Raw genomic sequence first — 18192 nt, forward strand, 5'->3', positions numbered from 1 at the left:
AAACTTCTGAAACGGAAATGAGGAAAAACACTCCGTTCACAATATCCTCAAAAAAAATAAAATACTTGGGAATCAACCTAACAAAAGAGGTGAAAGATTTATATAATGAAAACTACAAAACCCTAAAAAGAGAAGTAGAAGAAGATCTTAGAAGATGGAAAAATATACCCTGTTCATGGATAGGCAGAACTAACATCATCAAAATGGCGATATTACCAAAAGTTCTCTATAGGTTTAATGCAATGCCAATCAAAATCCCAAGGGCATTTCTTGTAGAAATGGATAAAGCAATCATGAAATTCATATGGAAAAATAAAAGACCCAGAATAGCAAAAGCAATTCTCAGCAGGAAGTGCGAATCAGGCGGTATAGCAATACCAGACTTAAAACTATATTACAGAGCAATAGTAACAAAAACAGCATGGTACTGGTACCAAAACAGGAGGGTGGACCAATGGTACAGAATAGAGGACACAGAGACTAATCCACAAAGCTACAACTATCTTATATTTGATAAAGGAGCTAAAAGCATGCAATGGAGGGAGGATAGCATCTTCAACAAATGGTGCTGGGAAAACTGGAAATCCATATGCAACAAAATGAAACTGAATCCCCTCCTCTCACCATGCACAAAAGTTAACTCAAAGTGGATCAAGGAGCTAGATGAAAATAAATTTTTAAGAGGGACTCTGGGATTGCTTACAAGAAGCGGTGATTCGTATCAAAGAGGTAAGACTGTTGAAGATATGTTTCTTTGAATCTTACCAAAAAATAAAGTCATGAGAAATTTATCAGTCTCGTTCAACTTCAAAGGTGTTTTTAAATCACCCTCATCTTCATCATCATCACAATCATCTTCATCCACACTTGTGTCACTGTCGTGTTCCACAACTGCAAGCTTCTTCTCTTTCTCATCATTATAGAATGTTTCAAGGTGCTTGTACGCATCGATCATCCTAATGGTGTCATTAATTTGCAGGGCTTCATTGTATTTCCTCAAATGTTCTGCACACACACGGTCTTTGCGATTTCCTTCTCTAGCAGCTGTGAAAGAATACACTGTGTAAGAGAAATAGCAAGCAAGCCCCCTATGACTGTACTGCAGACTTAAATAAATGATGACTCCAAAATCAGCTTCACCTTCATTTTGAAATGATCAAGGTACCGCTTAAAATGTGTCATGAATTCTCAAAGGGGGAAACAGTTCCCAACTCCTTGACAAGCTGACTTAAACTCTGCATCAGCCAGAAAGTGTACCTGATCCATGCAGGAATGACATGACAAACCTGTCAGTGGAGCTTGCCATGAGAGACAGCTGTTAGTACTAATCTTCTTACTTTAAATATACAATAAATGAAAGAGAAAACTGGATGAATTGGTACTTCTTTCCTCAGATAAGGGATTAGAACATGTTTAAGCTTGTCCCATACAGAATACAGAAACTCAATTTGATATTCTATTTGCTTACAGTTTGCTTGTGAGTATGTGCTATAATCATCTCAAATCTTGGTGTAAACATGCGATAAACTGTTAGTTCAAACCCAAATTACCTTTTTTTTCCTTTTGAATGGCCCATTGCTCATAAGGCTGAGTTCCAAAATCTGATGTTGGACTCATTTGGCAGTGATTTTGAATGCTTGTCATTATTTTTACAAGTTTCTCTTTAAACGGATCCTAAAAATAAATTATACACTTATTCTTACATATTTATGCTGTTATGGAGTGATGTTATCTTTGTTAAATTTGTTTATATGTTATAATAAATTTTACTGAGAATCTTTGCCTAGACAATGTAACAAGATAATCTCTAATCACGTCTTTGTACATTGTACTTATTTTTTTCAGCTTTTTATTACCTCTAACATCAAGCCATACCCATACTAACACCATATGCCTCTGCTGTAATTTCTAATTTAAAAGTTTTACAGAAGTAAAATTAATGAATGATATAAATCCTAAATATTAAAGGTAATTTTAAAAACACATTGAATTAATGTCACAAGTACTTGGAAAGTCAACAAATTAAAGAAGCACTTCAAAATTCAAACAAATTTAATACTGTTTTCAATATTGTTTTTATCAAAATAAAAATCTTAGTTTGAAAAAAGAAAAATATGCCATAGTTTATGCTATATGATTCCATTTTATAAATTTCAATATCAGTCAAAACACATCTTTGGTTTTAAAATCAGGATAGTAGTTCTCCTTGGGACACTGTGATTGACAGGGGGAGGAAGGAATTTTCAGGCACTGGCCATGTTTTATGTCTTTATCTGTATTTTATTTGCATTGATGTGTTCAGTTTATGAAAAATCCACAAATTAGTACACTTATGATTTGTGCTTTTCTGTGCATGTGTTATACTTTGATAAAAAGTGTATTAAAAGTGTATCAAGAAGTTAGTAAGCTAAGAAAGAAGAAATTCTTTTCAAAAATATCATAAGAATTTTTTAATGATTATGAGTAGAAACATGCATGTAAACATATCAAATAAAACTGAATGAATAAAAAAAGTGAAAATGAATAAAGTACATTTGAATGTGTGCATACACCTCAAACAGATAGTAGTACTCTTTCAGAATTGAAAAAATTATGAAGGTTGGTCACTAACATTGGTTTAGTGCCTACTACATTTTAATCACAGTATTGTTTACTGCACATATATCATTTCCCTTATTCTCAATATTCTTAAGAGTTGTATTTTCAATGGGATTAAGTGAAAATAGCTAAAATTCATCATGCTTTTTCGATTTTACAAAAAATAGTATTTATATAACCTACTGGTCATAATGTCCAAATTGACTCTCAGTTGATTTTTATAATCAATAAAAATATTCATTAGAGAAACACCACTAAATTAAATATTTCACTCCTTTATTATGATAGCATTTTCCCCAAGAAAGTAAATATGCAGATATGCAAATTAGGTAAAATTTCCATTATCATTGCCAACTTTAATCTGGTAGCAACAAAATGGCTCTGTGGAACGTCAGAAAACTAATCCTGGAAGTCACCAAGAGAGTAAAAAGGATAAAGTTCACTGTCATATCCCTCTAGTTCAGAACACTGCTCCTTAGCCTCATGCCTGTGACCTGTATCCCTCCAAGGCTCACATGTAGCCAGTTACTGAGTTACTTTTTACATAAACTAGAAAACTAAAAGATGAATGGAGGAAACAATTAGCATCAGTGATTTGCTGCCCAATACCAAGTTTTGAAAGCATAAAACTTTAACTTGTTTGCAAAAATTTTTAAGTATTATCCAGATGGTCAGTATAAAATAGCTTTTGCCATCTTTTAATTGAATATGGCATTGACAATCAAATAGATATAAAATGTTAAGAACATACTTCTCTGGTGTCATCTGCAATTACAAACTTCTTGCATGGCTCCTTTATTTGGTCTTTGAGTTGCTCAAGGTTTTCTTTAACAGTTTTAATGGTAAATGCATCAAGATTGGCACATATCTGGAGAAGAGATATTTTAAAATGTTCAAACAATTACTTTCCCCTTATAATTGATTCAGTGTTAGTTTTTGTGTAAGGAATATGTAGTATATAATTTGCGGCATAAATATGTAGCATAAAATATCATGTAAGTAGTAAAAAGAAGCTTCTAAATCAAGTTGGTGAATAATTATAGCAAAAAGTATATTTCTTCTCATCTCTTAAATTCCATTCTGCAGCTGGAAAATTGGACATGAAAAGAGTACAGCAATTTACAGAGATTGACAGAGAATGGAGATGAGATAATCATATTATACAGGCGTATTACAGATCATCTTGACAACCATGGAACACTTTACCAACCTCTTCATATAATGAAGACAGTGCAAAGTTGGAAGCAGCCTTATCCCTTTGTGCATAGATTATACTGGAGTTAGTCCCTAATTCCAATGATAAATTTTATCTTGAAGCCAAAAATTGCACCTCTGAAGGATATGTACTCTAAAGATTTTTACTGAATTTAACTCTAAAGGACTTAACACACAAATGCAATTCTTGGGCTACTCTGATTCACTTCACACTTGAGATCTTTAACACTTGAGTGGTTTACATGGCTTCACCATTCTGGGGTAGCTGACAATTTCATCTTTAATGAAAGATCCTCATATTTCTATTTCCCATTTAATTTGAGTAGCTCAGATTCATAGAAAGACACATAACCGAAAAGACACAGAAAGTATTCAGTTTTACCACTCATGGTGTAAGACGCTATAATGCGTGAAATTTATAAAATAATCTATGCACATTTTTATATAGAATAGGTCATTAAGTTGTAGAATATTTGAGAAGGCATTCTGTTTGTCTCAACTGCTCATCAGTTATATCTACTCTTCATAAATGTTATGCTCTTCTGCATCACAGTTATTTAAGTTTTATCACTGTTTTGTGGATTAAGTGTATTTACCATAGTTACAGCAAAGAGATTTAGTTTAACTGATGATCATGACATTTGAATTCAACCTTACTTAAAAAGTCCAAGAAACATTGCTATTTGTTTTAGCTTCTTGATGATATGTAAAGTTCATGACTTACTTTTAAAATGTGTTCTTCAGCCTTGGCTTGCTTTGTGGCACCTCCAACACCGGGTGAAGCTGTTAGGCCCAATATCTGAGGCAGGGGAATCACTGGTTTGTTTTCTTTTTCCAGACGTTTGTTTTTCAACTTCTGTTTCAAATAACGTCTCATGATGTTATTATAGACTGCTTCTTTGTTGGTGTGATGACATTCATCAATAATAATGAGGGAGAAGTCTTAGAGGAAAATCAAATGGTTAATTTTGCAATACCTGAAAGCTACAGGGAGAGAAGTACCCTGAAACTAGCAAATCAAGTGGCCATGGGGATGTCTTTCTTGGGCAAGAGACTGGCACTATTCTGTTTCAAATTGTAGGAGAAAATCTAATCACTCACTCAATCTGTGTATTCCTAAGTATGGGATACTATTCACCAAGCTATACCTGTTACATACTATACCTGTTTAATAGATGGGTTTCAGAAAGTTCATAGAGCTAAAGTGTTAGTTCATAAAGCTAAAGTGTTAGGAAGTGAAATTTACAGCCTGCTTTTTTTTTTCTTTTTTCTTTTTTTTTTTTTTTTTAAGCATTCAGGATTATCCTTTGGTTGTTTAATAAAATATTTCATTTTGGGTTGGCAATCTTTATTTTTATTACATCAACTAAAATTATGCACTATTTAAAAAGAGAAAATTTTGTTTTAGGATTGTATTTAATTGTTATAATTACTTTTAGACTTTCCCTGCCAATCTCCTACCTTCTCAACCCGTCCCAGAAAATAGGAAGGATTGTTTTTTTCACTCTGCAGAGAAGGCCATGGTTCTAATGGAATCTCTTAGCAAATAAAAAAATTTTGTCAGAAGTAAACAGAGAATCCAGTGAGTGCTTGATTTAATAATGGTATTCTTATGAAGATAAAAGTGATCTAGAAAAACTTAACTTTTTGTTTGTTTCTCCCAGTACGTGAAGGGTTTTAGTGAAATCTTAAAACATGAAAGACAATCTAAATGAAGGCTAACTTCTCATCAACATTTTAAAAATTATTTAAATAATTCAACCTCTTTTACTATCAACATTATTACTAATTTTTCTTTTTCTAAAAACAAACACTTCTACCAACCTGACAAACTGACACCAGCATCTTCTCCACTTTCTGAATTTAAGAGGGAGTTTTCAAGGATTTGAGCTGTACTGATAATAACATCATAGGATTTGACAACTTCTGGAAAAGATATTTTCAGTTGGGTGTCACCACTTAACCCAATAACATGATACCATTTCTTCAAAAATGGTTTGAACTCTTTGAGGAAGAGCTGTTCAGCTAAAATTACCTTAAAAAATGAAAAGATAAAAACAAAAAGAGAGAAAGCAAAATCAAAGTAAATGGTATTGATCAAAGGCCTACTATGTGTGAAACATTAAGAGACATGTTTGCCTTATCAGTTAATTAGGCATAACAACCAATTCTTATATTCATCTCTCAATGAATGCTTATTGCATGCTTGTTAGGTGTGACGTCATATCTGGAACATAAAGGTGTTTGGGCTATGGTTAATGGCTTAGAGCAACTCAGTCTAGCTAAGCACAATTATCAAGACTAAAAAAAAAATAATGCAATGTAATAATTCTCTTGGAGAAGTGAATACAAAATGACAGAAAAGAGGAAGAAACAACTAATCCCTCAAAGGAAGTGTTTAAGAGGGAATTCGAATCTACTCAGCCATGTGTTAGTAAGGACATAAGTTGAAACTGAAATGGGATAAGAAATATATTTTTAATTTGCACAGCAGGGCCAGACTGTGAACACTAACAAGAGTATTTTAAATGTAATGTAACTGTTCATAGGATCCTTATGAGTGGTGTATAGAGGTGATTTATCCTCAATGTTAGTTTGTGGATCAGGCTAAAAGCAACCTACCTGAACAATTAGAAAGAGCAGGAAACCAAGAGCAAAGAGGAAAGGCATGACTGGGAGCCTGGGTAGGAAGTGAGGAAATGAACAACTGGAACAGCTTTAGTGACCGAGCAAAAACCAAAGAGCAAATACACTTGGCAAAAGAAGGGGACAACTTTCTATCTTGTTCAGCTGACTCTGTATGTTGCAATGACTGCTGAAGTTGGCCGGATTGACACTGCAATGCTTCATATTAGTCGTCACTGGATTGGGGGAGGGTCCTTTTCTAATAGGATTTATACACTGGAAGTCCAGGGTTATGTAGTATGAAAGATAGTTGCCGGGAAGAGTTTCAAGGGCAAGCCTCAACAAATGCACAATATTTTCCTCGTGATGTGATTACCTGATAGTGCAAACAGTGGAATATCTGCTATTCTTTTTACTTGAGGTGATCCCACTTATGTGTTAAATAAGGGCTGGCTGATCTCCCTGGTGGAGAATGGTAGCACACAAAGAACAAGGCTTTTCATTATTATAATCAGTAGAAATGATAGAGGCTTCTAGGAATAAATGTCTGGGGAGGGGAAAAGGGAAGAGGTAAAAATGGAATCCATGGAAGCAAAATAGACTTAAAATCAATAATCAAGGTTTGCAAGTGAAAAACATTACCACAGGGTAGAAGGGGGTAATGAGAAGAACTGTCATTCAGTGTTTTTTTCAAAAGAAATTCTCTCTGGTTTACCTGCCACAAAATCACTTAAGAGATTTGGAAAACGCAGACTCTTGAGCCCCATTCAAGGATTGCCGTATCTAGGGACCACCTGAGAGCAGAGCCCTAAATTCTTCACTTTAGTGAAGCTCCCAAGTGACATTTAAGACTTCAAAATGTGAGTGCCACAACTCTTCTGTCTCTCCCACAAAGCCGTCACTGATTCATTTTTCTAGAAGCATTGTTTGCACTGGGTAAGACAACAGGAGTAATCTGAGTCACAAAGATTCTGAAGAAGAGAATGGAAAATGAATGTGGTGGAAAGAAAAAGCAGGTCTCAGAAGCAAAACATCCCTGAAAAGAGCCACTCCAGCTGCTTGATTGTGTGTGACCTGGACAAGATCTGATTCGTCTCAAGTGTCTCCATTCCTTCAAAACTAAGGGTAATGTGTGGACCTGTCATAGGGTTGTGAAAGTTAAATGAAGTAGAAGCTGCCATGTTTCCAGTACTCAGAAAACTTCCCTGATACACCACTTTGCCTTTCATTTGAGTGGCAGAAGTAGTGGAAAGAGAACAGGTTGACTTTAGAGGATAAGGGTTCAGTTCTCTTCTCTGATGCTTATTGGCTGGATGACCCCTGGAAGGCCAATTAAAGTTGGAGCCTCAGTTTTCTGATGGAAAAAAAAAAATGGGATAATCATGACTACCTTATAGAGTCACTGTGTGGTTTTAATGAGATAATGTACAACAGAGCGCTTTATAAAGTGCAATAAAATATCACTTATAGTATTAGCATACATCTCTCATCTCCTTTCTAAACTGTAGATACCTTGAGAACAGAATGTGCTTTGGATATGTTTTTAAATACACTCATGCTGAATGGCATAATTAAAAAATCTCTGGATCATGGAGTGACATATCAACTTCTACCCATAAAAGAGGATTCAAAACCTTCTAAGGAAGCAGCATCCTCTTATCTGCAAAACAAAAACATTGTCACAGGAAAGAGCAGGTGTTGGAAGTCCTGATAATCACTCTGGGTGGCACTGACTTCCTATTGAAGGACACAGAGAAAGCCAGATGCAAGTCTGACATGGCTAATTGGGAGGTGTGTGGTCCTCTTGGAGCCTTTTCCTGAGATGTGACAGAGTGCCTGCCAAGACTAATCAAACCCAACTGCTACCCACTTCTGCTGAATCATATGGGGCTACATTATAGCATCTGAAGGAACCTGGGATTTATCTCTCATGATGTTGAAGCCCTAGATAGGAAATGAAAAGTCTGGGAGCACAGGTGGTGTTTTCATTTCTCCCTGCATTTGAAGGCTATAACTTTGGAAAGGATGGAGGAAGGGAGATGAAAGTAAAGGGTATTAGGAAACATGATTTCTCTTTTCTAGATCAAAGGTTACAGTAACTTCCTGTTAGGCTTAAAAGCAGAATGCAGGTTAAGTTTACTTATTGGACCAGAGATTTCCTGACTCACCAAAAGTAATTAAAGTGAAATTACTCTAAAATAAAAAAATGGAATAAGAAATTATGCAATTATGACGTAGATGGGAGAAGTAGTGGAGGGATTTCTAGTATTTCTAGGGAGAAAAACAACAGGGAAGCTCAGGGACTCAAGTTATATCCTCAAATTTTCACAAGACAAAATGCAGTGAATGTGAAGAGTGAGGATGAATTAACATTTAAACATGGCTATAAATGAGCATTCATAAAAATCACCTAGATCTGAGGCGATGAAAGTTTCCTAACTAGAATAAAGCACTGAGATAGGAAGTCTCATAGAAAGGAAAGTGCATTAGACACGTACAACATCATGAGACCTGAAATGATAGGGCAACATCAGCAATATGAAGAGAGAAGCACAAGTATTTGCATTTAGGTTAAAAACTTAACTGCACAAAAATAAGTTAACTTTAGCTTAACAGATTTTCAGAAGAAAAGGAAATGGGGTTCTGAGTTCATGGTAAGGTGCAGATGAGTCTGTAGTTGTCAAAGCAAACCAAGTCACAGGCTGGGTGAGTGCTATATCATGTATCTCCTGTACACCTCATTGGTAAGACCATAGCTAGAGTATTTTGTTCTGCTCTGGACTCTGTGTTTTAAGAGGGTTCTGGATAAAGTTTTGGAAGAATATGAGAACTAAGAATGATGAAAGGCCTGGAAACCCTGTTATATCAACAATTAAAAGAACTGTGGATATTTATCCTAGGGGACAAAAAGAAAAGTAACATAGGACTCACAGGACTCTTTCACAAAGGGCTGTTGTAAGGTAGGAGAATTATGATTTATTTTTCAGAAATACAGAGGAAAAAACTGCAAACAATGCACATGAGTTTCAGAGAAGCAAATCTGGATGAATACATGTGTGGCTTTCTAACAGTGTCAGTATGTCAAAGAATGACTGGGGCTGTCTTATAGACAGGAGATCTCCTTGATATTTGAAGTTACTCAGTGGAAATAAGAGAATGACTCCACCAAGGAAGAAAGCTGGATCTCAAAGGCCCTGTCCAGCGCTACTGCTCTGTGCCCCTGTGGCCACATAAAGGAAACACAGAAGTAAATGAATAAAAAATGGCTCCTAGGTTTTGAGGCTGTATGGTTCGGAGGAGGTGGTATAATTAACAAAGAGACAGATAAGTAGGGAAAGTGAGCCCTTTGACAGGGTAGATGTTGAGGATGAGTTTGAAAAACAGCAGAATAGCTAAGTTGTAGTTTAAAAATCAGTTTAAGTAGCTTTGAATCCTATTAACTTTGTTCTTTCTCTGGATCTGACACTAAACCTATTCTCTGGTTAAAGTGTTTGATTTCATTAGTTACAAAGGTGAGGAGAATGAATGGGAGAAAGAGTTAATATTTATTGAATCATTATGAGACTTTTTATCAACACACACACAATCTAATTTAGATTTCAGAACATGGTTATTATTATTTTGTTAATTTTACAGATGAGGCAACTAATTTGTCTGAGATCACACTGCTGTTAGGCAGAAATAGGATTTAAACTTATTCTAAAAAGTAATATCCATCACAAAGGAAATATATGAAAGGTTATAGACAAATAATTTCTAATGCATCACCATTACCAACAATTAAATAAAAAATAAATAAGTTCTCACAAAGTAAATGTGTAAAAGAGGGTATAAATGTGTAAAGGAGTAGTTTTAGACATAGCAGATATATACAAAATACATTTGGAACAACATGATGGATGAAAGTTTGGGCATAAAGAAATACTAAAAATATAGGAAGTTTTATAGTTGACTGGCGAATTTTCTGTAAAGAAATTCACGAGAATGAGAAAAAGTCTATTCCTGGTCATGAAAAATATACTCAATTTTATTCCACAAAATGGCAAAAACTAATATCCCCAATCTGCAAATTTATAAATTAACAAATTCTCATCTATTTTAGTAAGGCTCAAATACCTAGATTTTGTTTCACAATGAAGAAAACATATATCTATTAATTAAGATGCCCTTCACATACCCTCATATAAAGTATTAAAGAAAAATAGTCACATTTAATGTTATTATACTTACTACATTAACATATATTATACATATGTGTAATATGTGTATATATTCTTTGAGCATTATTTACCTGTTTAGCTGGATATACATAAACCAAATATTCACTTCATTTTCTCTTTATCTTTAAGCCACATTATATATATTCTGGAGAGGACATTTCATATTCAATTGAGGACCAGTGCTTAAAGAGACTCTAAAAGACATTATTTGAGCCTAGATATATTGAGGTCATTGATGTTCACATGCAGTGAGAAACTAAACCAGTATCAGTTGACCTTAAAATACATCTTGCAAATATCATCTTTAGGCCTAAGTTATAGTTATTTGATTTAATGATTTTATAGAGAAATCCAACTTTAAGCTTTGTCACTTAGTAGAAATACTTATAAAACCAAACACTAAAAGTAAAATAAGTGCTCATTTTGACATTACATCCAATTGAACTTAATCTGTGTGTTATATTGCTACAAATATTATTATATAAAGGCTTCAGAATAGTAAAATGAAAAATGAATAAATGATGCCATATTACGTGTTGTCTGAATACCTTATTGACAAGAACTATAACTTTTCCAGGCTCAGATGCTTGTTTCTTTTTGTCCAAGTGATCTCTGGCAATGTAAACAGCCACTCTGGTTTTCCCACTTCCTGTGGGAAGGCATATGATAATATTCTTCCCTTCCAAGGCTGGTTGGGCAACTTCCATTTGGTAAGGCCTGAGCTTCAGTTCTGGCTCAGGGGATGCTCTTTCTGCAAACTCCTCTTCATCTGAAGAAAGTTGAAAAGAGGAAAAATAAGAGGCAATAAAATAATCAAGGCTAGTGGGCCTGAAATTGAATATAGGCCTCTTGTGGTTTAAATTCCTTCTCCTCTATGTCCAAACCAATTCATTTTCTAATTTCTGTGCCAATCAGTGTCAGGTGTCCTCTTAAATTTGCAAAACGCTGGTGCTATATCATGGAAGTGGCTTAAGGAGCGGGGGTACAGGAGTGAATTAACAGCACGAGGGCCTGGGAAGCTAGCAACATGGGGGGAATGTTTTCAAAGAGTGCGCAAAGCCAAGAACAATTTACAGAAATGGTTGTGGTGCTGGATTGGCAGTTATGTTGTTAATGCATCAGAATTCCCATTTCTTCATTTAGCCAATATGTCTTACTTGTTTCTTTGAGCTTTTCCACATGCAAAATCAAGAGAAACTGGGAAAGCAGGATTCATTCATCCCCTTTTTCTGCTATCACCCTTATTTTTTATTACAAAGAAGATATTACAGCTGATTCTGTTTTTCTTCATTTGTTAAAATTTTATCTGACATCTAAAAGACAAAAAAGCATATGTACACAATTTTCCCTTGATATCTATGGGGAATTTGTTGCCCCTGTGGATATCAAAATCTGCAGTTGTTCAAGTCCCTTATATAAAATAGCATAGCATTTCCATATTGCCTGCACACATATGCCATAACTTCAAATCATCCTTATATTACTCATAATGCTTAATACAATGTAAACATTATGAAAATACTTGTTATTTTGTATTATTTAAGAAACAATAACAAGAAAAAATCTGTGAATGTTCAATACAAGCAATTGTTTTAAAAAAACATTTTTGATCTGCAATTGGTTGAATCTATAGTTATGGAATATGAAGGGCAGGATGTAAATTTGTGTGTGTGTGTGTGTGTGTGTGTGTATCAAGTCCTCTCCTATTTGAAGACATTAAGTTATGGGGCTGGGGTTGTGGCTCAGTGGTGACGCGCTTGCCTAGCATGACTTACTGGATTCGATTCTCAGCACCACATACAAATAAATAACATAAAGGTCCCTCAACAACTAAAAAATATTTAAAAAAAGAAATTAAGTTGTGCAGAAGCAATATTTAGTGACTAGGAGAAAAACTTTGCTCATGCTAGCCTTTAATTCGTAGGTTTTCATTGAAAGATAATAACTAATTTTGTTAATTTAAACTAAGTTGTGACTAATTTTGCCATTTAGGTTTGAATTATGATCTTTATTATATCCTTATATGTATATCTCCACAAATTCATATTTCTCCTGAAACCCAAAGCACACTATATTACAAATATTTTAAATTAACATATATATATATATTTTTGACTGATAATACTGGTAAAGCAGTTGCTAATGTACACTAATTTTAAATGTTAGAATGAGATTATTATAACATACATTGGTTTCAATATATTTTGTTTAGAAGTAACCATTTTAATCTACATTAGCCATGAGAAAATATTTAAAAATGTACAGTTTACAACATGTAATGCAGTAATATAAATGTTATACCAATTTAAAAGTCTATCTTATGTTTTATATAATCACAAGAAAAAATGAAATGACAGCACTTATCAGTACTTTATCACACATGAAATAGTGTTCTTTCTCTTATCAATGGTCACCAATAAAACTAAACTAACATAATCCCATTAATGTTTGAAAACTTGCTGATGGCTCTGTTTCAGCAACTGGATGGTTCTATTTAAGTGGACTTTAACTTGTTGTGATAGTACTATCTGAACAGGTAGGAAATTTCACACCAAATACCACTTAGGAAGAACCATCTATAAAGCTGGCAGGAAATGTGCCTTCTGTATGGATGAGTGAAGACAGATGCAAGACATTTAAGCTATCATTGGGTCTTCTGCTGATTCATTTAGTATGGTTTTCATGAAAAACTCACAAGATTATCAGCATTTAAAATAGACATTTACACATTTACAAGTTTTCTTTCTATGCTTACTTTGAACTCATAATATTTGTAACTCATTTATGTAAGGTTCAGATTTATTTAAGAACAATATTACTTCTCTACTAAGTAGCTTTTATAAGTAATCAAAATTCTGATATTTCACCTCCATCAGAGGATATATATCACCTAATTTTTTCAAAAGAACAAAGGTTTTTTTTTTTGTTGTTGTTGTTGTTTGTTTGTTTGGTGGTGTTAGGGATGGAAAAACAGGGCACCATAAATGTTAGGCGAAGTCAGAATATTTGAAGCAATGTCAAAACCAAGATCCAGGAGGAATTTATTCTTGCTAAATTGCTATTTAGTCTATGATATTCATTAAAAAATATTGATAAATTCTGTTTTGCATTTCACTGTATGCATTTTTGCATAGATGTTTTTAAAATAATAAAATGCTGCTTTCCTTATTTTAGTTGTATGTATTTTTTAAATAATCATTCTCCCCTTTTGTTTTTCATGCTTACTTCTATATCCTTTGGTAATAATATGGAGCAGTTTTCTAAATCTCTTTCCCAGAAACCTAAAGCCCAATCAAATGAGTGAGATATCAACATCACTTATGCATATTAGATATTTACTACGCTAATAGATTTAAGAAGAGTTGAAATGTTTAAAAGATATCGTGTTCAAAATTTAACTCTAGAATCAAAGTCATAAATCTTAGTGCTACTTTACTGGTCATGTACCACTTAATTCATTCTGCAATAAATATTTTCTGGGTGCCTATCATGTGCCATGCACTACTAAAATACAACCATTTCCTTAAGGATTTCAGACAAGAAAACTATACTTCTACCATTGAAATGAGCTAGACAGCTCAGTAACTTTCTATATTTTTGAGTCATGACTAGGAGATTTGATGGGCAGCCCAAGTTTACAAGAAAAGCACAGAGTAGATAAGGAGAGAGAGAGAGAGAGAGAGAGAGAGAGAGAGAGAGAGAGAGAGAGAGAGAGAGAGAGAGAGAGAGAGAGTTGGATTCAATGTGAAAATTGCATCCAACCAAAAAGAGCTGGGTGAGTGCTAAATATTCAGCCTGATTTCTTGCCTTATCACATCCTCTGACATAGGGATGGAAGAATTTATCCACACAAGCAATGAAAAAAGGGTTCCCTCTTCTCTGTCACCAGAAGGAGAAAACTGGGCTGGTATCAATGAGTCAGGAGCCAATTTCCTTTATAAAAGAAATGTTTGCATTTTTGTTTGTTTGTTTGTTTTTGGATCTCTCTGAAAAGCATAATTACATCCAATAATAAAAATATCATTTAAAATATTCACAGGCTTTTAATTATACTGTGCCCTCCCTCTAAAACAAAGAATGACTAAAGACCTTAAGATTATATTATACTGTATAAATGGTCAAAAAATGAAATCAAATTGGGTTTAAATAATAATATTCTATTGGAACTACACCATGTGGCAAATTTCATTCTCACATTGATTTTGACAGCTGAGTTATTCTTGGAGAGAAAAGGTCTGTCACTGCATGTGTTCGAAATCCACAAAGTATTCCTTTACCTATAGCATGTAACACAGAAAAATACACCATTCCAGTTGGACAAATATTAATAGGCATTACCTCGAAATAGTAAGGAAACACTTTCTAAATATCAGGCCAGTTTATATTGACAAAAACATTGCTACTTTTTGAGAAACAGTTTATCTTTCTGAAAATGGGAAATGGGGGGAAAAACCCTTTTATAATATAATTAGAATCTTTAAACTCTAACAGTTACCAGCAATTATGCTTTGCTATGGCATAAGACTTCCTCAAAGAACGTAATGTAATTGTGTTGGTTCACACCTGTGATCCTTGTAGTCCATTATATAACCTTTGAGTGAGAATGAAGGACATGTAGAATAAGATCTTTTAGCTGTACACCTTAAAGGTTAAAATATGATCTTAAACACTGTAATACTTTTCAGTAACTCAATATGTGTTTAATGATTCACCAGTTTACCAAAACCTTTCATAAAATTCAATAAAATTGAATCAATTCAATAGAATTGGTTTCTATTTCAGCTATAGCATGCAGCAGAAGGTAAGGAAATTCACAATTTTATCATTTCAGAATTTTACTGCCCACTATGCAAAGTAATTCTGTTTCTAAACACTGACCCATCTAGAACTTCAAGGGTGTCTCTTGGAAATGTGTTTGTCTTTGAAAATGTATTTGCCTTTGAAAACGTATTTGCTTTTCAAAAGTAGGTTGCGTTCGGATTTATCACGTCTTTCATGCCACATTGAGGACTAAAAATCAGCAAATACATTTGCTAACAGCTCTAAATAGGCAAAATGCCCTGCACACAGAGGATATGCTTTAAATATTTATTGAAGGAATGAATATTGTTGAAAAACCCTTACTTAGACAAATAAAAATTAGGATGAGGTCCAGAAGCTTAAAACAACCCATTAATGTATTAAATATTAGCTAGAGTATATTTTGCGTTCTAGTAGCACCAATCACATATAATAGAAATGGTAATTATTAAATTTACCAATTTCAGAACAAATAATGAAAAACAAACACAATCCATAGAAGTAAGCCCCTGACAAGTACTTAATGACACTGATGGAAGTAAATACAAAATGAATTAACCCTTTCAACTTACAATTAACGTTTTGACTGACATTTGGTGAATTGTTTTCTTAAAAATAACTTATTCTCAGGAATTCAGGAGTGTGATTGTGAGAAAAGGATATAGAAATAGTCATGGTGGTACCATTTAACTTAGAAAGCTATTAGGGCAGATGACCATGTTTTTATATGCATTTTTTTCTCTTCTGAGCCTATTATACATCTGTATTTCTATGATTCTGACAATGCAGGATAATATAAATTGCACATTTTTTAATTCATTAATGAAGGATAAACTAATTTGCTTCTTAGTCAGTTTTCCACTGCTTCTTAGCTGGCCAAATTGCATAGTACTTTCCCTTTGTAATTTGTTCATTTTAATTATGAATTATTCATATAGACCAATATAGAAAGGTATATAATAGACATTTAATAATCCATCACCATACTTAAAAATATCAATATATTAGCTCAGTAGTAATCATGGAATACACATCCAGAGAAGAGACAAAAATAATGTGAATCTACCAAACTGAGAAGTTAGGAAATTTGGTAGGAGTGAGTTTTGATGAAGGTGGGGGGATTGGGAACAGGCACTTCCATTTATTGCTGGTGTGATACACAACCAGTAGGAAAAGCAACTTGGGAACTACCTAGCCAAGTTAGCATTTAGTGATCAAAGTATTTTGTAAGCTCTATTCCTATTCGAGAGCTCTGTGCACAAATTGGAACTCTTTTAACTATATGCTTCAGTTCTAGTTCTTTGTTTTAAGAGATGTTGTTTATCATTTGCTAAATGATTATCTATCTTTAGATATCATTATCTAAAGTTACATTCCTCTTATTGATAGTATTAATGTCTTATTTAAAATCTATTTTAATAAAAAGTAACATTTGAGAACAAATATCAAGCTGCATACAGAATTTAGGTGTACTCAAATGAATCAACACAGATCTCAAAAATAAAACAGATGACATGATTCCATGAAATGTGGCGTGTACCAGACCAAAAAGACAAGTATTGGATCAAAATGAGTTTGGTTCTAAGACTTTTGTAAGTTGTACTTTTAAAGAGAGCCAGTGGCAAAGTTCCAAAACGACTCACTGGAGAGAAGAATTGCTTTAATTGCATAAATACATTAGGGAGGGTATGAACAGCCCCCATGCATTCCACTATATGGCGTCTTATTTCACACTTTTTAAGGTTTACACAACAGTTAGGCAGTACCTGAATCACTTCCCATGGTGCCTGAATCACTGCCCATGTTGCTGTTATGTCCAAGGCTTTCATCTAAGCAGCTGACACTTCCTTCTGCCAAACTTGTGTCTGATTCTGCAAAGGAAAACATTTTAAAATATTTTTAAAATATTTCTGAGAATAAACGTATTTTAACTGCACACCTCTACAGCACACAGTACATACAGTTCAATGAAAGTGGGGAAGGCACACCCAGACAATTATGAATAAAAGGTAAGAGTTTCTGGCAGGCTACATTAGGAAAAATCCACTATGGATGAGCAGCTGCTGGGTAGTGACTCAAATACATATTACCTACTTAAAGTGCTGTGATCCAATGTAAGAACTGAAGCAAATTCTTAAGGGCTTACGACTTTGGTCATTGCTCACCATGTAGATTTTGCCCCCCAAAAAGAATATCCAAGCTTGATACTAGGTTTCAAATGAAAATACTATATAAAAAGCATTGAAACTATTTTCATGTACAATGGCAGAGAACTAGTAAAATATATAAAATTAATAAAATGCATGGATCTACTGATCAGTTATGAAAATATTTCAGTGATAAAGATGGATTTACAAAATCACAATTTAAAATCTAAAACAAATTCGTTCAAAAAAAATCCCTGAAACCTGGTTTTACAGTGGTACCATGAGCTTATGTGTGGCTGGAAATAAATGTTTTCTTAACTATAATTAAGTTAAGCCTCTATCAAAGAGTTATGGTCAAACATGAACAGCAAGTGCACACCCTCCACTTAATCCGATTTTCTGGTTTCAGTAGTATCAATTCTTTTGAAAACCTTAATTTCTTCAAGGGAAGAATTTCTTCAGTACAGTTCAATTCTCAAAACTTATGCAATATCATTCTTAAGGATCAAAATTACCACCAACCTGGTAAAAATCAGTGCAGTGGTTACTAATGTAGACTTTGGAATCAGAAGGACTTGTGAAATTTG

General features: G+C 33.9%; 1 protein-coding gene across 2 annotated transcripts in view; it reads right to left on the reverse strand.

Moving 5' to 3' along the window:
* Window positions 1-18192, reverse strand: part of Ifih1 (interferon induced with helicase C domain 1) — a 58237-nt gene that overhangs the window by 12877 nt on the left and 27168 nt on the right. For both annotated transcript variants that reach the window (XM_058584959.1, XM_046462271.2), the window contains exons 5-11: window positions 17225-17329; window positions 11207-11427; window positions 5638-5848; window positions 4538-4755; window positions 3350-3466; window positions 1551-1674; window positions 766-1044 (exon numbers count right to left, since the gene is read on the reverse strand). In XM_058584959.1, coding sequence (XP_058440942.1) covers window positions 766-1044; window positions 1551-1674; window positions 3350-3466; window positions 4538-4755; window positions 5638-5848; window positions 11207-11427; window positions 17225-17329 — 1275 coding nt within the window. The remainder of the gene's footprint in view (window positions 1-765; window positions 1045-1550; window positions 1675-3349; window positions 3467-4537; window positions 4756-5637; window positions 5849-11206; window positions 11428-17224; window positions 17330-18192) is intronic.

The sequence above is a fragment of the Marmota monax genome, unplaced genomic scaffold (assembly GCF_021218885.2).
Source record: "Marmota monax isolate L192 unplaced genomic scaffold, Marmota_monax_Labrador192_F-V1.1 WCK01_AAM20220418_F8-fsc00129, whole genome shotgun sequence".
NCBI classification, from domain to species: Eukaryota; Metazoa; Chordata; class Mammalia; order Rodentia; family Sciuridae; genus Marmota; species Marmota monax.